This window comes from Gossypium raimondii, chromosome 5, assembly GCF_025698545.1.
Source record: "Gossypium raimondii isolate GPD5lz chromosome 5, ASM2569854v1, whole genome shotgun sequence".
Lineage (NCBI taxonomy): Eukaryota > Viridiplantae > Streptophyta > Magnoliopsida > Malvales > Malvaceae > Gossypium > Gossypium raimondii.
Genome location: NC_068569.1, coordinates 14,449,398 through 14,470,646, shown reverse-complemented (window position 1 = coordinate 14,470,646; position 21,249 = coordinate 14,449,398). Strand labels below are relative to the sequence as shown.

General features: G+C 34.8%; 3 protein-coding genes across 11 annotated transcripts; 1 reads left to right on the top strand and 2 right to left on the bottom strand.

Moving 5' to 3' along the window:
* Nucleotides 1–1,992: 1,992 nt before the first annotated feature.
* Nucleotides 1,993–3,694, bottom strand: LOC105768778 (high mobility group B protein 2). Its single transcript, XM_012588941.2, has 8 exons — nt 3,562–3,694; nt 3,414–3,462; nt 3,200–3,307; nt 2,917–2,974; nt 2,782–2,826; nt 2,600–2,680; nt 2,392–2,487; nt 1,993–2,313 (listed from the first exon to the last, which is right to left on the bottom strand). Exons 2-8 carry the CDS (start codon nt 3,452–3,454, stop codon nt 2,296–2,298), a joined length of 447 nt encoding a protein of 148 aa, XP_012444395.1. The 5' UTR covers nt 3,455–3,462; nt 3,562–3,694; the 3' UTR covers nt 1,993–2,295.
* A 907-nt stretch (nt 3,695–4,601) lies between these two features.
* Nucleotides 4,602–15,136, bottom strand: LOC105768773 (uncharacterized). 3 transcript variants are annotated; one of them, XM_052631278.1, is made up of 29 exons: nt 14,659–15,136; nt 14,405–14,498; nt 13,882–13,957; nt 13,651–13,712; nt 13,518–13,559; nt 13,301–13,401; nt 13,077–13,218; nt 12,363–12,454; nt 12,214–12,287; nt 12,057–12,130; nt 11,564–11,651; nt 11,422–11,494; nt 11,230–11,325; nt 10,364–10,472; nt 9,857–9,950; nt 9,692–9,775; nt 9,448–9,604; nt 9,041–9,228; nt 8,748–8,792; nt 8,529–8,557; nt 8,330–8,451; nt 8,042–8,089; nt 7,081–7,205; nt 6,939–6,959; nt 6,678–6,829; nt 5,528–6,422; nt 5,347–5,418; nt 5,015–5,134; nt 4,602–4,915 (listed from the first exon to the last, which is right to left on the bottom strand). In XM_052631278.1, the coding sequence occupies exons 1-29, from the start codon at nt 15,056–15,058 to the stop codon at nt 4,895–4,897; spliced, it is 3,696 nt and encodes a 1,231-aa protein (XP_052487238.1). In that variant the 5' UTR covers nt 15,059–15,136; the 3' UTR covers nt 4,602–4,894. The 3 variants fall into 3 exon arrangements, with proteins under 3 accessions (XP_052487238.1, XP_052487239.1, XP_012444388.1); XM_052631279.1 differs by having other exon boundaries at nt 5,015–5,122; XM_012588934.2 differs by having other exon boundaries at nt 12,363–12,424; nt 14,659–15,135.
* A 1,116-nt stretch (nt 15,137–16,252) lies between these two features.
* LOC105770048 (putative pentatricopeptide repeat-containing protein At5g43820) lies at nt 16,253–20,337 on the top strand. Of its 7 annotated transcripts, none has more exons than XR_001126144.2 (3): nt 16,253–18,060; nt 18,953–19,069; nt 19,711–20,337. XR_001126144.2 is itself a non-coding variant. In XM_012591083.2 (2 exons), exon 1 carries the CDS (start codon nt 16,336–16,338, stop codon nt 18,034–18,036), a length of 1,701 nt encoding a protein of 566 aa, XP_012446537.1. In that variant the 5' UTR covers nt 16,253–16,335; the 3' UTR covers nt 18,037–18,060; nt 18,953–20,337. The 7 variants fall into 7 exon arrangements, 2 of the variants coding, with proteins under 2 accessions (XP_012446537.1, XP_052487395.1); XR_001126140.2 differs by having other exon boundaries at nt 19,358–20,337; XR_008196177.1 differs by having other exon boundaries at nt 16,253–19,069; nt 19,355–20,337.
* Nucleotides 20,338–21,249: the final 912 nt, after the last annotated feature.

Sequence of the window (21,249 nt, the reverse complement as noted above, 5' to 3'; positions counted from 1 at the left end):
ACCCAACTTAATTACCCAACCCAACCCAATCATAAAAATTACAAATAATTTAATAAATAAAAATAAAATTCTAAAACTAAAACTAAAACTAAAACTAAAGTCTAAAAGTCTAAAAATAATTTAATTACATAGTGATTTAATTCAATTAATTTGAGGAATTTGGTTAATTTTTAACCAAAAATAAAAAACATATAATTTTCGGTTAATTCGGTTAACCGACCGAATTAATCGAAAAAATTTCGGTTCGGTTAATTTTTTTGAAAAAATTTCAGTTCGGTTAACGGTTAAAAATTTTGAAAGGTCGATTAATTCAGTTAATGTTATTTCGGGTCGGTTAACCGGTCGATTAACTCGAAAAAATCGAAAAAAATTCGAATTTCGAGTTAAACCAATCGAGTTATTCGAACCAACTCGAATTTTTTTTGAATTTCGAGTTCGAATCGAGTTGAGTTTTCGAATTCGAATAACTCGAATAATTCGAATACCAAACTATAATATTTTACATTTTTAACCCCAACTCCCAAACCTTTTTACTTTTCCCTCTAAACTTTTACTCCTTCCCACTTTCCCCCCAAAACTTTTACTCCCCTCCCCTCCCCTCCCCTCCCAACCCCCCAATCTACCCAAAATCCATTTCCCACCAAAATTTTACTCTCCCATTTATTTTTTCTCAAAATTTTACTCTTAAAAACTCTCAAAACCTTTTATTTTCCCCCAAAATTTTTACTCACTCCCACTTTTTCCTTAAAACTTTTATTCCCTTCTCATCTCACCTCCCATCTATCCCAAACCCTCTCCCTCTAATTTTTTTTAATATTTTCTCTCCAAAATTTTACTCTCCTTATTTACTTTCTCTCAAACTTTTATTCCCCAAAACTTTTTATTTTTCCCCTAAACTTTTACTTCTCACCCTTTACTCTCAAATAAAAATCAAAATTATCCAAAAAATCACTAAACATAAAAAGTAATAATTTTATTTATATCTACTATTTATATTATTAAATTAAATTTCACATTTTATATTATTTATATTATTGAATTGTTTAGTCATATTGAATATTTATATTAAAATTGAATTATTAATTATGCCATAAAATATTCGTGTTAAAATTTTATATTGGTATCAATTTCACATTTTATTTTAAAATAACTTTTATTAAAAATTATATTTTTACATTTAATATATTTTTAATTATAAAATAAATAGCGACAAGAATCAAGATAATTGAAACAACCAAGCAAGCAAAGAAGCTAACCAATATATAAAAAATTAATAAATAAATTATGAAGTGATGAAAGTTAATAAAAAATTTGATTAATGTGGATAAATTTTATTACGATGGGTGACAATAGTTACAAGCACCCAAAATTATTTTTTAAAATTTAACTCGAACAAATATATTCGATTCGATTCGATTCGAATTTCATCTCACTCGACTCGATTCGAGAAAACTTCAAATAAATTTAGGATGATAAAATGAGATTCGAAAACTCGATACAGTACAAAAATTTTCGATTCAATTCGATCGAATGCTCACCTCTACCTACTAGGAAACCGGTAAAAAATCACATTACGTTAGGGGTCTTTCCATTAAAACAATATATGGTATGTACCATATTTGCTACTGCTCTCGTAAGTCAGCCCATATTTCTCAACCTGATATTATCTCCTTTTTAGTGAAAATTCCAAAATTAACGAAAATCAAGAAAATAAAACACGATACAGTACAATTAATATTCTTTATTCCCACCCCCACCCCCACGCCCCTCTTTTGCCAAGGCTTCAAATTCAGGTGTCACACGTTAATCGCCGAACTAAAATATTTGTTTGAATAAAGTACTTTGTGTCAATAAAAATGCTTATTAACCTGCAATAAACATCGTCTTTTAATGTTTTTTTTTCAGAGTTAGTAACATTGGAACACTTAATTCAAATTTAATATTATATAATATATAAAAAAAATCAGTTTTACGTAATCACAAAACATAAAATATATGAACGCATCAACATCATCATCTAAAAAGGATATTTTTACAAGCCATTCTTCAACGTTAAAATCAAGAGTACAATATAATATAGCACCAAATCTCCCACCATCTACAGCTATTAATTTCTTAAAGGTCGAAAGAAACTAAGAGGATTAAGAGGTACATTTTTTTTTTCCCTTTAGATGACATGCATATGCCCATCTAGAGAGAATAACATGGGAACATCAAAAGCATTAACATATAAGCAATTAAGCACCAGCCTATATTCGTTATGCTATCTCTCCTCCCACAAGTCTTCCTTGCTTCTTAGTCATCATCTTCTTCCTGCATTTTAATATAGAAGTTCAATAACCAACTTGATCGGTAACGACAATAAAAGGAAAACAAAATATTGCAACTCACCTCTCCGCTGCCTTCTTCATCGTCCTCATCCTCCTCATCATTCACCTCAGACACTGACTTCTCAGACTCCGACTCTTCTTCTTTGGGAGCCTCAGCCTGGAATCCAAAAAGGAAAAAAAAATCACGAACTATAAACAGCCCTAACAGAAACTTTAAAATCATTAAACAAGAAAAAAAAACAATTTAACTAAGAAATAAAGGAAATTACCTGTCTCTTAGTGTAGGCTTTCATGTTCTTTTCATACTCGACCTTTCGCTTCTCTGCCTTTGCTATATAAGGTGCTTTTTCCTAAATGTTTTTAATTATTACGATTGTTAAGTTAATCAGAAAATAGATTTGTGTGCTTTTACAGAATTTTAACGATGAACAAACAAAAAAAATTTACTTACAGCATCAGACAAGCTCTTCCATTTATCTCCACCAGCTTTGCCCACCTAAATTTGACCACAGAAGAGAAATAGAACCGAGAGAAACAATTTTACGGCTTTAAAAAAGAAGAAATAAAAATTATAATTCATGCTTACAGCAGCGACAGATTTGTTTTTTGGGTGTTCCTTCTTGTATTGCTCACGGAACTCCTCCCTGAAGATCAAGAAATGAAAATTACCGAATTGGATAAGAAAATGACAGTAAGTCAAGAAACAACTCCTCGAAGCTTGAAATTAGCTTTGACCATAAAAAGGATCATTCGATTCACCTCGTCGATCGGCGTTTTACGAAGAATAGAAACGCCAGAGCTTTCCTTGAAACCAAAAATATATAAAGAAAAAAAACCTACATATACAGGATAGAATTTTGAATGATTACATGAAAACGAAGAAGGCACTAGCAGGCCTCTTTGGCTTGTTTGGATCCTTAGCCGCCTTCCCCGATTTCTTTCCAGCTTTGGCGCTAGATTTCTTGTTCACGGCGAGCCTATCGACAAATCAGAGAATAAAGTCAACCAATAAGAAACGTAATCCTCATCTAGATCTGAAATCTTAGAACAATCGGTATGAAGAAGATAAAAGAAAAAACGAACCTGGAGCTCTTAGTATCTGACTTGGATTTACCTCCCTTCATGTTGTATCCTGCAATTAAGATCGCAGATCAGGAAAAAACCAATAAAATCGACAGGAAGCCGAAAAAGTTGTGGGAAAATGATGAATAGCAAGGGCGAGGGGAAATACCTGATTGGTGAGGTAGGGTTAGGGTTGATGTGAAAGGGGGAGGGGGGAAGAAAGTGAACAGAAAAGGAAAGGACAGAGAGAGATTAAGTGGCAAATTAAAATTCAATTGCGCTGTCAATCCAAAAAAAAATCTCAATTTGCGCTGGAAATGAAAATTGAGAGGATGAGGCTGGGTTGACGTTGGGCTTTGAGCTTTGGGCTGCAATTTATGATTTCAACAGGGTTCGATCAATTCCACCCAACTGGACTTGATAGAGCCTTCTTGTTTCATCATGCGTCCAGTATTCTTGGTCTAATACCAAAAATGGATGGTTTATGTATTGTATTTGTTCAATACGTATAACCAACAGAGTCATAATGCGTCTAAATTTAATAATGTCTTATGTCCAACTGGAGATTTTTTTTATGCTAGCTTCTTTCATCATGCATCCACTCCAGTAGGTTTGATCAACCCCCTTCCATTTCTTTTGCTTTGACTTTGAGTTAGGCTTTGCGCTTTATGATCAGCCACAAGAGTGTTCTTTTTGTAATAAAACTTCTTTTTTATTTTTACCGAAAAACTAATTTATGTTTCATACATAATTGACATCCTTTATTAATAAATTTAAATAACTGTTAAAATGTCTAATCTCTATATTAGTATATCATTAACTGTCAATGTATAAATCTATACACTAACAGTAGTAAATATAAACCCATATTAAAACATATATTAACTTTTCTAGTCTATAATTAACAACTGATTGAAACCTCAATTCTGGTTTGCTTTTAAAGAAAAGATCATAAGCAACTAGCTAAAAATGCTATGTCCCGGTATTTACAAAAGGTGGGTTTAAATGAACGATTAGGTGCGGTGTGGTGCGTTTAGTTTACTTTTTATCTCACACTATTGTATCGCTACAGTATCTAATCTCACCGCCACCATTGTTTTTACACTAACCGCAGATAAACGCACCGCCCATTCAAACTCACCCAAAGTCATTAAACCGGGTTTAGTAATACATCCTCTCAAAAGAAAAATGCGAAGTCAAACCTGGATCTGTGGAAACAAAATAGATGAAACCAAAACTAAAACGCCCCAAAAAAATGTACATATATGCCCTATTAAACGGACAGGACAGCAATCTCAGCTTCATAAATTAGACTTGGATATGGTAAGCCCATAATTTCTGCTGGCTTGCTCTAAGGTATTTTATCAGACTAAAAAATACTCAACTCACCAAATGTACATCTCCCTAGTCACCCCACCCCCACCCCGGGAGCATCTCCCCAATGGAGGGTTTCACAAAGAACAAATTTGACTTATGTGCAATTGACATGTTCATGCCCAACACTATTTCTTGGAAAGTTTTAGCTGCAACATAATAAATATAAAATTAAAATTAAAAATAAATTAGGTTTTAGAATAGACAGAATATCTTTGTGATTAAAAGCTCCGCATTTTTTGTCTAACCTTCGATTTTGTAGTCCTCCATCCTCCCAAGTCTGTTTGCTTGGGAGAATATGCAAATTTTTCAATGGATTTTAAAATGGTAGTCTTCTTTGTGATTGAGCCATTCACCTGTAGCAAATCCTATAAAAATGTGTTAAATCCTATGGATAGGTTTTTAGCAAAGCATCGGCATGTAATATTGTTTTGCATGATTGCCAAGTGGATAAAGGCAAACCTATAGAATTTCAGCTCATTTTATCCTTAATATTCCCAGTTTTCTTAGTATCATGGCATATTCGAAAAATACAAAGGTCAATGGTAGAAGAATCATTAGGCCCAGTATTACAACATACCTTATCCTTTGCTGCCTGGTCACCTGCTGCTTCAGAATGTCCAATTACCACACTTCCATGGTAAAGCATTATCTGCAGATGAAAAAGTATGTTTCAGAAGAGCATTTTTAAAATAAGAGTACGACAATGAAGAATCGCAAAAAAATGCATAGTTCTGAGACATAAGGTTGCAATAACCTACCTTGTTTAGTAACTGCACATTCTTTTCATCAGCTGCTTTGATTTGCACACCAAGACAATTGTTAGGGTTAGTGCAGAAGGGGCAAAAGACCTTTTTGAATACACACCCGTCTTCTTCACGCCAAGTGCCCTGGTCTCGATCACCTTCAAGAGTTCCATTGCAAAGTCTTGGATCAACTGATGAAATATCGGTTACTATAACCGGTACAGTTGGTGGCGTATTTGAATCACAAGAAGTTAATCTCTCTTTGAAAAGAGATAACAAGTAGACTTTTGAGGACACAGTCAGTGAGAAACTGAGATACAAATTATTTTCAGGGCGACCTAAAGGACTTCTGCAGAGTAAACAGAAAATCTGTAATCTTTTATCCATAACCGGAATCGTATTACCAGTAGCTAATGGCCGTGGAACATTTGTCTCCTTAGGATAATCGTTTTCAGCTGAACTAGTTTCAAAACTAAAATCAATTCTGCGAAGCATATCTCCATTGGTTAGTCCCTCAAAATTCGTGGAACCTGGAATTTGAGCAGAAATATCACTGTTTTCTTCGTCAACAAGGTTAATAAAAGTTGAACTTATGGGTTTCCTCCTTTTCTGCATATATGAACAAACACTGAGATTCAATGGTGTGTTCTGATCCGCATCTTTTCCAGGGGTGATTGTTGATTCAAAAACAGAAGGAACTTCGTTCGGGCTTGTTGAAGACATTGGATGAAACAGAAATTGATCCGGAGAGTTGGTTGAGGCCTGAATTATAGTTGAACCAGAGTTAGCATCCTTGGCTACGGAACCTGGACTAGCTACACAGATACCAGCATTGACAACTGGCGTTTCCTTGACCACGAGCAAATCTTGATCTTCGTTGGAGAATGTCATAGTTGAAGCCTCAAAACACCTGCAAGAGGATGATTCCAAGTCAATAATACCAGTTTGATGTTTCAAGTTCTTAAAAACACTAGTTATGTATGGTTAGATGAGTAAGAATATCAAAAATAGTCCAAAAGCAAATGATAAAACAACAGAAATCTCCTAAAAATGATGCAGCCAGTTTTACTACACCGCGTTGCACCAGTGAGGTGGCATGCACAAGCATATAGTTTGCTACCATTACATTTCAGCTTCAAAGTACAGAATAAGTGTCAGTCATTACCCTGAATCTTTTGGTGAGTTGCATTCTAGATCAACACATTCAGTGCAGGTCTTCTCGTCCTTATCTGCTTGAACCCTTGTCTGAGCTGCAATATCACTTTGAGGCTTCATTTGGGGAAAAGTGGTATCATATTTTGCCAAAGAAGATAGTTGCTGTCCACCAATGAATAGATAGGTTAAATTTCAAATTTCTCTCTGGAAATTCTCAGCTCTGATCCATAGAAGGGAAATCTTCATTAAAGTTTGAGTTCATATTACAAACCTTGTTCTTGGAAACCAAGTCCTGCAAACAAGTGAAGCCAGAGAAAAGACCTTATGTAACACCATTAGACCACAGTCCACGCACAAGAAAACCAAACAGTCTAAAAAGAAAGGAGATATTAATAAAGGAACTCAAAACGGACCTTGACTTCTCTGAAAAAGGATCTCAGCTCGTCCAATGACTTCTCAAAACTTCCATACATTCTAATGGATGGCCTTAGCCACTTCGAAATATGTGCTCTATTCTTTTCATCCTGAAAACGCCAATCTGATCACAAAAAACCATTTCCATTTAAATATGCATTAAAAAGGGGAGAATTACTATCATTTTCTTAATGTTATGAAGAACATTACCTCAAATGCAGCAAAATATCACAAGCCATATTTTAATTAAATAAATATATGGCATCAGACTGTTATACTGCTGAACTTTGGTACGAAAGCATCTAATGGAAGACTCTGAGGAAGTACAGCTACTAGCTAATAGTAACATCTGCACATTTCTAGGGGCAATGCTTCACATATTTATACAAGTTTGATGCTTTGGTACAATCAAGTAGAGCTGACAAAATTCTCCAGAAAAAGAAATAGGGAATTCTCAGAAGCTAAAGATTTGTTTTACTTTCCCTGCACAACTCATCCTAGCCAAAAAATGCACAAAGCAAAACTAGAAAACAGTTCTAGACTTAACCCAAACCCAACTGGTTATCATATGATATACATTTAATTATCCATGAAGTAGCAAAGACCAGATGCCTATGAATCTCACTAGAGGCAATGCAATAAACCATCAATGAATACTCTGTTTCATATAAAAGATTACCCTAGTCCACATCTTATCCTATCCATCTACGTTTTTGGGAAGAGCGTTGCTCTCTTCCATATCTGCTCACCTAGCAGACAAATAGTGAACTATCACAAGTCCATGGCACCACTGGTAATTTGAGCAAGGGACTAGACATTGGCCACAAAGATTTTCCCTTATATATTCATTTGATAGTAAGTTGTGTGATTTATCAAAAAAAAAGTTAGTAAGTTGTGTGATGTTAGCATTTTATATTCAGAAGCTTGTGTAATAGCTAAAACCAAATCCAAAATGATTACCTAGTAGGATGATGGCTCCATAATCATATCTATGGCGTATACAGCGCCCTGCATAGTAAAAAAGGTAGTCATTGAATAACACCATTGAACTGAAGAAAGTTCCTTTTCCTTTTTTTTTAGGGGGAGATTTAGGAAGAATATATGCTTAAATGACATAATTAACCATCTGTATATAACCTAAATATCATGCAAATACTTGGACTTAATGTATTATCAAATCACATAATAAACAGTGCAAGAAGAATGAGCAAATGAATAAACTAGAAGCTGGAAATTTACAGGACATACCAAGAGCTTGATTTAGAGCTCTGAAGGCTTGCTGGCAGTACCACTCATTTCCACTCAGAAGGTTTTTAGATGATCTGTAAGTATTATTATATTTCTTCTTTAACTCGATCTGTTTATCATTTCTGCAAAGTCTATAGGAGTCAGAAATCAAGAAAAATAAAATTTTTGTTTGAAAACATCATCATGTGAGAATACGTACATATTCGGGAAGGGAATGCCAACAGCTATCTTAGATAGTCAAGAATGACAATTAGTTAGCAATCATACTACAAAATATGCCTTTGTGCTTTTAAAGGCACAGGCAAACAGCAGATAATCTTAAGAAAAATGAACACAGGTGATCAGTGGCCAGAAAGCACCAAGTTAATGACTGAAATATAGGAAAAGGACCAAAACCTCAAAGCAATCAAAAGGATACAACCACCCTAGCATTATCATCAGAAAAATCTATGCCTTCTGACACCTGCAAAGAATAGAATCAACTTTTAATGAACCGCATAAATGAATTTCCACCATGAAAAAGTGCCAAGACATAAGACATTAAAAATTGCATTTCCACTAATTAGTCCAAATAGGGACCAAATTGACCAAGCCTATGGAATAAATATAGTGACAATTGGATTGCACTGTCCCCAACTAGACAATGAAATTAATCCCTTAAAAAAAGTCTCCTGTCAGTCAAGATTTCACAAGGAAAAGAGCAAAGCTTACCTTTCCTCGGAAAACTGCAAGAAAAGCCGCCCCTCTGGGGCTAGTAACTTCTGCAGACTCAACCACATTGTCATCTGTTCTTTTTATCCTTCTCTTTTTCCGAAGAACAGGTTTCTTGACTCGAGATACTGAATTATAATAACCTTTCAGAACAGTCTCAAATTCTTCCTGATTACCCCCTCTTGGCTCTGCACAGACACCACTGGATCAGATTTCCAATCCAATAAGAGATATCTGAGAATGAACAATATGAGTTATAAACACCGAGCATATCAGGCCATTTCCAACATCCAAACAAAGGGCCAGGCAAATGTGCGTAGAAACAGTTTTAAATAGCAATTCCTAACAAGAAAATTAATGATTGCACAACCACATTAGATCTAGGGAAGGGATAAAATATGTATTACCAACAAAAAGGGGCTTTCGTGCTTTAAGTTGTGACCATTGGCCTGTGTTATGCCAACGATCACAAAGCTTCTTCATCAGCTTGTAACTTGGGAAGAAAACCAGACAGCCACCTGGAACAATCTTGAAAATTTCTTCCAAGGATTTGCCAAGTGAGTCCTGCAGAAGGAAAATTTCAGATGTGCAAATGTCAAATAATAATTATTTCTCACTCAAACAAAAAATGAAAAAAAAAATCCAATATACCTGGAAAGCATATTGATCCGCTGTTTTGTAACTTGCATCCAATTGGTAATTGTCTGGACCATGGGAGATTACAGCAGACCATACCTGTAACAGAATAGCTGATAACTCATAATTGAAATGAAGTGGAAATAAGAATCATAAGCATGAGGCAAATAAAACTTATACCTGGGATTTGATATCAATAACATGAGGAGCCTCCAAACAGTTTCCAAACTGCACGCCAAGTTCAGATGAGAAGGAGTTCATTGGCGATAATGTCCTAGATTATAGAAATTAACAAAATTACAAGTGGAAAACACTATTTGGAAATACAAGTGAGCCCAAAGAAACCAGTAAATGGAAAAGACAAGAATATATTTGAGAACCTTCCCTAAATTGCATCGCATTATCAGGCATCATAAATGGCAAGTTTCTTCAGAAAGGATAGCACACCTATGGGATGATGTCATATATTATGTGTCAATTAGATACTACAAAGATCTTTCCAAAGAAAGATATCTTTCCAGATAGGTAGAAGCAGTTAATGGCTTTGACTTGGCTATAAACTTGCAAAAAAATTTGGGAGACGATATTTCAAGGCTGCACAAAGCTGAACATACTTTTTTATGATGCATAGAAGGTTCATTGATGCAAGGCAAGCAACTGAAACATTCAAATAAGGACCATTCTTACCCAGAAGTTAAGATGACTGATAACGAAAGATCAGATACATCTCTGAATACAACGAACGGGTTCAAGCACCACAAACCTAATGAACATGTCCAACTGCCAGAAGCATTTTCTGCATGCAAAACAATATCAGTAACCTTTCTATTTTAATCAAAAGAGCAGAAAACATATAGGCAATAACAAAAACTGAGTTCTCTTGAGAAACTTTTTAACTATTATAGCACTGAAGGGAACAAATAACAATTAAAACAAACAGCAAAATTCCAAATTCATGCTTATTATTATGTAAATTCTTTGTAAGCTATGAAACTTGACTCTGACCATAAACTGTAAGACCAACATATCCCATTCACTAATATTAATATTGATGAAATTCTCCCTGAAAGTTACTCATGGCATGACAATGATACTGTTTGCCTGAAAATTAAGAATAACAATGGATAGTGTAAATTTGGATATTCTTAAACATCCAATTTGGTTTTTGCATATTAAAATCAACAAATTTAAAGCATATGCAAATATTAACCCTTGAATATCAATTATCTGAATCCAAAATACTTAAGCATATATATAACAAATTCAAATATCTAAATCCTCATCCATTTTCGCTTATTTGTAAAATGCAATAATAATAATAATAATAATAATAATAATAAACTTGACTAAATGAACTCAAATATTTAGCAAACCCAGATATCTGGTAGAGAATATTATTTAATTCAGGTGCAAATAATAAAGGAATCGGATTTTAAAGTAGTTATGCTAATGTCAATACAGATATTACAAAAAAATGTAGATATCAAACCTATAGTCATCTCTAATTAAAATGACAGAATAAAAATATAGTAATAAACTCATTAACAACTCACTCTCATCTTTTTTAAAATATCGTTGTAGAGCAAGCTGATAATCAAAAATGTGAGAACCATCTCTTGAGAAGAAATATGTCAGTGAAGAGAACAGCCCTGTAATACATTTCTTGATGTAGTTAAAACCAATATTAAGACTGCAGGGGATTTTAAGTAGCTTGCAGTATAAAAACAAGAAAATAAAATATATACCTTCCAAGGTTATGACAGACATGCCACTTAAATGAAGTACATCTGATTCTGTATCTGAAGCAGCTCTGATTGCCTTGAATAAAGTGCGGTTCATAGTCAGTATAAAACAGTAAGAATAAAGCCTCAGAATGTTGTTGAGTACCTTTGTTGCACATTCTAGCAAGACAGGGAAGAATTGCTGTGAAATGTTAGCTTCTTGGAGTTGCCTTACCGCCTTGTCACCGGTCCAGCTAAAGACATGTTTATAGAAACATGTAAGGCCATACAAACCAAATTCTAACAGGAAAAAACAATGAAAAGACACATAATAACTTTATAACTTTCTCAAACAAACTTATTTGCAGGAACTAAGGTGAAAATTGACATAGTTCCATTGATTTCTTTATTACAAAAGAAAGCATGATATTACAATTTACTTTAATGCAATTGCAGACATAATGCAATCTACAGCATGCATCCCGCTTTTAGAAGCTCAGCTAGTTTGAAGACAGTGGCATACCTTCAAGTAGATGTTAACAAGATTGTGTGTGCTAAAGAAAGAATTTTTTAAGGCATTCCATTATATTCGCCGACATGACAGTCCCACAAGGAGAGATAAGGATAACCACAACAATGAAGTTTTTTGCAACACTTACGAGGAGAAGTAGTGCTTAGATTCATTTGTTGCTTCTAATTTGCTCTTTGTCTGCTCAATCCAACTTATTAGGTTCTACACATCCATGACATCAAAAGCAAAAAGTTAACTAATATAACATCAGACCTCACTGTTGCATGATCAATTACTTCCCTTACCATTATCATTTCAGACAATGGTTGGTAAACGTCAGCCTTGATCATCTTGAGTTGATGAAGCTCCATCTGCAATTCTACCATAACCAATAATTGCTATAAGAACTAGAATCCTAACATGATAAGGTAAAAATAGAAGTTCGGTAACCTACTGTGCAAAGCATCTTCTTCAAGATCCACACTACCACCTTCACGAGCAATATCCTCTAAATTGCTGTAACAAAAGAAACTCTTGATATTCAACCTTCCCAAACAAAACAAATATAAAAGAAAATCAAATGTCAACCAGTCATCCCAAATGGCATGAGAAATCAGTTCTAAAGCACCTGCATTTGTCTATATGTCTAATTTAGCAAGCCACCGACTATCATTGACCTCAATTTCCAAAACTCATATAAGGATCTAAAGAGATGTTTCTTAAATCCTTTGGGCTCAACCAAATCACATCTATTCTATGTAGATCCCAAGAATGAAACACAACTTTTGAGTGCATCTGAGATTGCAGACTTGGAGGAGTTTGTGTACTAGGAATAAGAGAAAAGTTAAAAACCAAGGGAAATAAAGTGAATTTGACATACTTGAGTGTTTCTACAATCGTAAAAAACCACAGAAAGGTCAAAAGGTACATAACTTCTGGGTACACCAGATGCTAAAACCAAAACCAAACAACAAACAACCCTACAATACAAAACAAAACAAAAACAATTTGGCTACCCCAACTCAGCAAAACTAAACGGCAGAGCCAATATATAGAAACAATTACAAGATCTAAGTCGATACTATAGAATGTTTGGTTCTGCTAAAATTTATCAGAAAATAATCAGGTGTTCATCAGGAAATCATTATGAAACTTGGCAGTAACATACTGAGCTTCATCAAGAACTATAATGGCTCCTTTGATATCTACATCCATTGCCCCTCGAATAACAGGATTGATAATGTAGCTATACGGGCAAAAAATCAATTGTGCATCATCTGCCATTGAACGTGCAGCATAGTATGCACATCCTGGAAATTGAAGAAAAAACCTGTGTCAGATTCAGAAGAGCAACGTAGTGGTAGAAATACATTTGAACGGGAAAAGAATAACCTTTAACAACTTGTCCAATTTTGACAATATCTTCAATATCATGGGCCTCATGACAGCCTCCTTTCTGAACTGAGGGATGACATTTGACCTTATGCATATTTCTGCATGAAATGAGTAATTTCTGTTGGCTATACTCTTACTTCGAAATTGACAGTGAAATTGTGGACAACCAAAACTAAGACACCATAAATGGATACCAGACAGAGGACCAACTCACTTAAATTCAAAGCATCCTTCCTCTTGACTCAACAGAAGCTTGCTGTCAAATTCCAGTAGTAGGCTTAGTATGAAAAAAGTAACGGAAATCATACTAGGTAAGAATAAAGAATTCTAAGGTCCAGATATTGCACCATTCTTCATCAATATTCTCCTTGGAGACATGAGGATTTGTGCAATAATGTTTCCTTGAAGCCTGAGAAATTTTCAAAAAAATCAAATTTTGACCAGTTTTCCGTATCTGAATCTGTTACATAAGAAAAATTATGTAACAGAACGCAATTGATGAAAGCTTTTCCACACACACAAAATGGAAGAAGAAGAAGAAGAAGAAGAAAGTCAAAATGAAGAAACGTATAAAATACCAATATTGCCATGGGAACTCGATAAGAAGTTTTCCTGTATTCACGAATCACTTGAGAAATTTGTGAATGAGTCCTCCTGACATTAATAGGAAACCACAATGCTTAATAACAGATCCAAACCTTCAATCATACAAGTCCTTGCAGCTTTTTCACACAGATTAATGAAATCAGAATATTAGCTCAGTTATCATGAATATTTTAAAGGCTTAAACCAGCAATGATCCCAAGCACGATACCAACTCCGCAAGAACCATTCTCTATCACACAAAAAAAAATTAGTATCCTTTTCACTCGACACAAACCATAAACCTTTGTTCCTGTCATAGCTTTGATAATAGGCTCTAAATCAGATTATTTCAGAACCAAATTCAAATTTGAGTGATAGTTTGATGTCAAAAGGAATGGAGAGAAGGATATTTTAAATAGAATATGACCTTAAAATGAAGCCTGCTTCAGACAAACCAAAGGTAATAAAAAAAATAAAATAACCAAAACGCTAAATTGATTTTATTATTACACTTACGAAGCATAATATATGGTAGGAGCCAACATTTTCTTCTTATTCTTGCTATTTGCAGCATTCTGAGGTGACTCTGAAATGCTTGATGAAGGAATGCCTAAGAAAATAATCAAGGATCATCATGCATGCACCCTTGAATATAGACGAACATACTTATTCTATCAAGTTCAAATTTGAAGCAAAGCAATGCCGGAAATCGAGATCCTGAATTATCAAATAGAATGCCAAGGAAATCTGAGAAAGTATCGCAAACTTACTTGAAGTTGAAGGTTGTGTTTCGGGAATAAAACCACCGCCATGACCGAGAGGATCAGTGACGGCCTCTGGATCCGGGATGGATTGAGACAGAATGCCTTTGATGTTATTGATCTTATAGTTTTTCTGCCAAGCAAGAGTGGAGCAAAGAAGCGATAGTGATTTACCGGTACCAGTGGGCGATTCAATCAAGGCATGACAATGGCCGTCTTTCTGAGCTCGATCTAGGGTTGATATGACTCTGTACATGAAGGAAAGCTGCGTCCCGTACGGCTTGTATGGGAATTCCACCGGAATCCCTGCAATATGGTGAACATTTTTGGGATTCTTGGGACTGATGAAGTAAGGGTTAGGAGTTTTGCTGGGTTTAGCTCCGTTTCCAGTTCCGAGTGTTGCAGACATTGTTTGCTTGATTGGGTTCGGAAAAAGAGAAGTGCATGCGGACGCTTGACTAGAGTTATAGAGAGCTTGAGACTGAGGAAAGGAAATATAAGCGGGAGAAGTGAAGTTTTGGCGGGAGTTTTGAGCATATTGCTTCAGTTACAAGAATGCCAAAAAAGGAAAACTAAAATCAAAATATAAAAAACAAGTAAAAGCCCATCTAATTGGGCTTGGTGGAAATAATCCATTGGCGGTGTTGTAGTTCAAATATGAAGCTGATCCGCGTCGGTTTGGTGGATTGTGTCGTTACAAATGTTTGGGCCAGGGTCTGAATAAATATATCATAAGTTTTTTATTTTAAAAGTCAAGCAATATATAATTATTTTTACTTGATTTAATAATATTGAAATCAATATTTTCTATTTATTTCTCCCTTATCTTCTTTTTATTTTGCCTAAACTAGTGAATCAATTATTAGTATTTTTTTCATCAAATTACGAAAAGTTACAAAATGACTATTAGGAAGATTACAAAATTGTCACCCGGACAATTCAATTTTATCTTTTTTTTGTCACTAATCCACTAATAGTGGTAACTTTTAAACTGACATGATAACAATTTTAAATTTCAACATTTATGTATTATGTCAGTTTAGTATTTGTTCTAAAAATTTTAACCTTCGACCCTAAAATCCAACAAACCTCAAAATGCACATAAAAAAAAGAAAAGAGATTATCCATTTTTAGACTCGACTGGTTCTTGGATGTCGTAGCATCTGTTTCAAATTTTAGGTTAAAATTCATAAATTTTGACATGAATTTTGAGAAATCAAATCAAATTGTGTGATAAAAGATGATAAGACAAATTCGCCAATACCCATAATGATCAAAGAAGATGACGAGGAATGGTGATTCCAAGAACTATGTGATATGGAGGAGGAAACCATAAAAGGTTTTTTTTTTTTGTTTGAGAAGATGATGAAATCAAAAAATAAAGAAAGAAGAAATAAATGTCATGTCATAAAAAGTTGTTTTTATGCCCCATTATTAAGTGTCAAAGATTTAGCACTAGAGCAATTAAAAAAATTAAAATTAAAAATTTTAATAATTAAATTGAAAATCTTAATAGTTAGATGATTAAAATAAAAACAAACTGAAAGTTGGATAACGAATTAGGAAATTTACCGATAAAATTCACCTATACAATAATACAAAACTCAGTCTCGCCTCTGGTGTAACAAAAGAAAGATAAACGCTCAGCATTTCTAGATCGAACTAGTAACCGAGAACTGCTTTTCAATGGCGTTTCATGTCCGGCGACTCCCTGGATGGTATTTGAGTTTTAGCAGTGGCAGGTATCGTTTGCCCCACTTTAGTTCGCTCCTTTCTGTATTCCGATTTTCAACTATTAATGGTATTCCCGATTCCTCAATAAATGATCCGTCATTTCATCAAACACACAACCGGTGTAACGTCGACGAGCGTCGCGTTCTTACTGAACTCTCCGACTTGTTTCAGCTTTCTCATATCAACACGACTATTCCACTGTATCCATATAAGGAGAGTTATCCGGTGAAACAAATAGAAAGTAGAGACGTTGATGAATTTTTATTGCCCGAAGAGAAATTGCGAGGGATTTTTCTGCAAAAGTTGAGGGGTAGAACTGCAATAGAAAGTGCTCTGTCAAATGTTAGCGTGGAATTAAGCATCGATCTTATTGCTAAGGTCGTAGATAGAGGGAATTTAGGCGGTAAAGCTATGGTTTTGTTTTTCAATTGGGCAATCAAGCAGCCAGGGATACCAAGAGATGCTCACAGTTACTACATAATCATTAGAGCTTTAGGTAGAAGAAAATTTTTCGAGTTCATGATTCAAGTCCTGCATGATATGGTGAAAGATGGCGTAAAACCTAATTTGGAGACAGTTTCAGCTGTAATGGACAGTTTCATTAGGGCCCGGCGTGTACATAAAGCTTTGGACATGTTTGAGAACTTAGAAGAGTTTGGATTGACGCCAGATACTGAGTCTTTGAATGTGCTTTTACTGTGTTTGTGCCGTAGAACTCATGTAGGTGCTGCAAATTCGTTGTTCAATGCAGTGGGTGGGAAGATAAAGTTTAATTGTGTGACATACAATATCATGGTAAGTGGATGGTCGAAATTAGGTAGAGTTAGCGAAATGGAGAGGACAGTGAAAGCAATGATAGCAGATGGATTTACTCCAGATTGTTCAACTTTCAGTTACCTCATTGAGGGCTTAGGAAGAGCAGGGCAGATTGATGACGCCGTTGAGATTTTTGATCATATGAAGGAGAAAGGCTGCATTCCAGACACTAGAGTTTACAATGCAATGATTTCTAATTTTATTTCTACACAGAATTTTGATGAATGTAAGAAATATTACAAGGCTTTGCTGGAAAGTAACTTTGACCCTGATTTGCATACTTACACGAAACTGATATCTGCTTTTCTCAAATCTCAACAAGTGGCTGATGCTCTTGAAATTTTTGAAGAGATGTTAGTTCAGGGGATTGTCCCCCCTACAGGGTCTTTAACCTCTTTCATTGAACCTTTATGCAGTTATGGTCCACCTCACGCAGCTATGATGATCTATAAGAAAGCAAGAAAATTTGGCTGCCAAATATCACTCAATGCCTATAAGTTATTGCTCAAGCGGCTATCCAGATTTGGTAAAAGTGGAATGCTGTTAAATTTATGGGATGAGATGCAAGAAAGTGGTCATACTTCTGATATGGAAGTTTATGAATATGTCATTAATGGTCTTTGCAACATAGGGCACCTTGAAAATGCTGTACATGTTATGGAGGAGGCTTTGCGCAAGGGGTTTTGCCCAAGCAAGATTGTATGTAGCAAATTAAATAACAAACTACTTGCTGCAAATGATGTTGATAAGGCTTACAAGCTATTTTTGAAGATTAAAGATGCTCGCCGCAATGAAAATGCTCAGAGATATTGGCGTTCTAATGGCTGGCATTTTTGAGTCGCACATTTATACGTAATTCAGGCAAGTATACTTTGCCTTTGTACTTTGTCTATTTTATTAAACTAGCTTGTATTGCTGATGTAGTTATTTTACTGGTATTCCTAGAGCCTGTATCTAAGGTTTCTTGCCTAGTATGAAGACACTGCATATCATTGAAAGGAGTAAACATTGGCTTTTCTTTTACCTTCCATCTCTAGTTTACTTCTCTTTTGTTGCATTTCTGCTCTCAATTACTCCCTCAACTCGATAATGTTCATGCCTATATAGTAAGAATAATTGCTATTGGTAACATTATCTGTTGATTCTTGCCACTTTATATAGTATTATGTCTTTGTAAATTTATGGGTTTCATATCGCGAATCATTGGCATTATAAAATATTCAGTACCCTGAAATTGGTGAACTGGAAACTGTCATTTCATGAAGTGCTGGATGAGTTTATGAAGTCTTGTTAGAATACTCACTTCTCTGTCAGCTTGTAATGTTTCATTTTATTCATTTAATTTTGAAGGATTGTTCAATGTTCACAGTGGGAGAGTTGTTTGCTGCTTAGTTCTTATGGACAAGATGTTGAAACCTGTTCTGATCCAGCATGTCACCCCATTCATGTATTAGTGTAGCGGGCAGTGTCTTTATCGATTGCATATCTTTTGGAAAAGCGTTATAGCTGTACTGATTCTTGAATTTCTTAAATAGAGCATGATGGGCTAGTTGAACCATAATATTATGTGTATATGTGTCTGGGAATTGAGGAGCTTCTAGTAGAACAATGTTGACAATCAATTGTGAAGGGAGATTTAGATTATGCCAAAAAGAAAAAGAATGGAAATGGGTAACCGAAGCTCTCAAAGTAGGTAGGGATTATGAATTCATGACCTTATCTGTGCTGTCTGGCATTTCATTTGAAATTTCAGGATTTGGCAATGAGTTCTCTGTCAAAGTGAAAAATGTGTCAGTCTCTCAGAGAGGAAAAGTATCTCCAGATGGTAGCTCGACCTCTAATTCCTCTTCCTATTTGGATGAAAAAATGGGTAATCTCTTCACTGCTGCTGGATATCTCATTAAGAGTGAGTCTGCCTATACACAGTGAAGATGAATCTGCCAGAAGTCCTTGTGACAATCCTACTGAAAGAAACTCACTAGAAAGTCAATCTCAACAATTTTCTGATGACCGTTTTGGAAAGAATACAGAAGCAGATGTAGAAACAAATCAGTATTGAAGTAGAAAATTGTTTTCTAGTCAACTTTTATTTTTCTCGTCAGACTCTTTTTTTTCTCATTTGTTCTTGCTTATTTTGTTCATTTTTTCTGGACAGAAGTTTTGGTCAATCAGCTTGGGGGACTGTTGATAATGACGATGCAGACTGTGTGGGGATTAGGTGTTTAATCCTGTTAATACCAATGTGGCCTGAACTTCTTGAAGCATTTTCCCCTGTTTTCAGCATCTTGATAATTTAGGTTATGTAGATTTGTCATTTGTGTAGATTGCCAACACATTTGACATGTACCTTGTCTGGTGATACAGAAAAATGTATAATTTAGATTAGATAGATTTGTCATTTGTGTAGAGCTAAGAGCTCTCAGTCAGAAGGCTGGTTATGATCCATTTTAGTCTGATGGTATGAGTTGCAGATTGAAATATTTACTCATGATATTTAATCCCACATGGCAGGGTGGGGACTCTGACAAGCACAATGAAGTTTTTGGTTCAAGTGATTTTGGTGTACGCCCAACAAGAACAGAATCCCCAAGCGCAGAAAGCTTTTATGATGAGAAGTGTCCATTCACATTTCAAGACTGTTCTCAGCACTCCACTCTCCGAGTTTGGAAATTCCCCTTCAAGTGATCAGTTATAAAGTTCCTCTAGGTTTGTTTCTATCAGCATGGGCGATAGCGGATTTTCACAGCAATCTGAGATACTCACTAGGTTTGTGACTCCATAAGTAGTACCAGAGAGTTTGGCCATGGATTTTCTTTTGATGACGCGATCCATTTGGCTCCAGTGGTTCATTTAAAGTCCCATCAGATCATCACAGCCCAAAGAAAGGTTCTTCTGATAATTGGAGTGCTTTCTAACTGGTAATCTAATGAAAAATGGAGACCGGAAGAAGAGAAAAAATTTTCTCTTCAATTTTCCATTTCTAGTGGTTTCTAAGTTTTTGGTTAGGTTTGCTGTTTGACTACCTTTCTCCATATGCTGTATATTCTGCTTGCAACATGGAGTTGGTGCTTGTCTGGATATTTATTATAGAAAAATAATGAATGAATCAAGGCAGATATTTATTATAGGTTAAACTAATCAACTAGTCACTGAATCATGGGTAAATTTTTATTTTGATTACTTAATTAAAAAAGTTTCAATTTGGACGTTGAATTATTCAAAATTGTTATTTAAGTTACTGGGTTATTAAAATCGATGTTATATGAGTTTTTTTTTTTGTTCACCCTGTTTGTACTAATCGAAAGCTCTCTTTTTCTTTTTATTTTACAGTTTAATTTTTTCATGAAACAACTTTACACGTTATAAATTTACGAAGCAAAATAAAAACAGCTTGTCTTCGATCTTCAATATTGATCGTTAGATTGATTTGAATTTAATGTATGTTCTATTTGTTTATGGGTATTAATCTACTTTACTAATTATCAAATCTCTCTTGAAATTTATTGGCGGAGCTTTAGAAAAAACACTTAACAATCAATAATTTAAATGAAAATTTTTGAATAATTCAATGATTAAATTATATTTTTTTCTAATTAAGTAATCAAAATGAAAACTCGTTAGTAACTAATAATATAGTTTATAGAAGCAAAAAATGAAAAATACTTGATCGATTTATGAACAGTCATGAAGACACTACAAGGAAGACTACAATTGACCGTACCTCTTCCAAGTCTGAATAAGAGCTAGAAGCCAGTGGTGGTAATTGTCATTCTACAAATCCCATAAATTCAGAGGTCGAAATACACGAGCAAAATCCCCCAACTAGCAATAAGTATTTAGAATTTTCTGATTCGATGCGTGGCAAAGAGATTCCTTATAGATGTGGCATCGTCATTGTCTTCGTCATGCAAGCAGCAGCAGCTAATTCATGAACCATGGGATTCCAGTTCATCTCCATATCACACACAATGAAGAAATCTAACACACAACCGAACATTAAGTTCCTACCAGCAACAAAAGCAGGGGTTCTTTTCGCATTTCATCGTTCAC

Coding starts and splice junctions, on each gene's coding strand:
- LOC105768778 (XM_012588941.2), bottom strand. CDS start 3,454: ATGAAGGGAGGTAAATCCAAGTCAGATACTAAGAGCTCCAG. Junction 2,827..2,916: donor AAAACAAATCTGTCGCTGCT/GTAAGCATGAAT, acceptor GGTCAAATTTAG/GTGGGCAAAGCTGGTGGAGA. Junction 2,488..2,599: donor AAGCCTACACTAAGAGACAG/GTAATTTCCTTT, acceptor TTTGGATTCCAG/GCTGAGGCTCCCAAAGAAGA.
- LOC105768773 (XM_052631278.1), bottom strand. CDS start 15,058: ATGTCTGCAACACTCGGAACTGGAAACGGAGCTAAACCCAGCAAAACT. Junction 13,713..13,881: donor GAGTTCCCATGGCAATATTG/GTATTTTATACG, acceptor AAAATTTCTCAG/GCTTCAAGGAAACATTATTG. Junction 12,288..12,362: donor TGAAGAAGATGCTTTGCACA/GTAGGTTACCGA, acceptor TGGTTATGGTAG/AATTGCAGATGGAGCTTCAT.
- LOC105770048 (XM_012591083.2), top strand. CDS start 16,336: ATGGCGTTTCATGTCCGGCGACTCCCTGGATGGTATTTGAGTTTTAGC.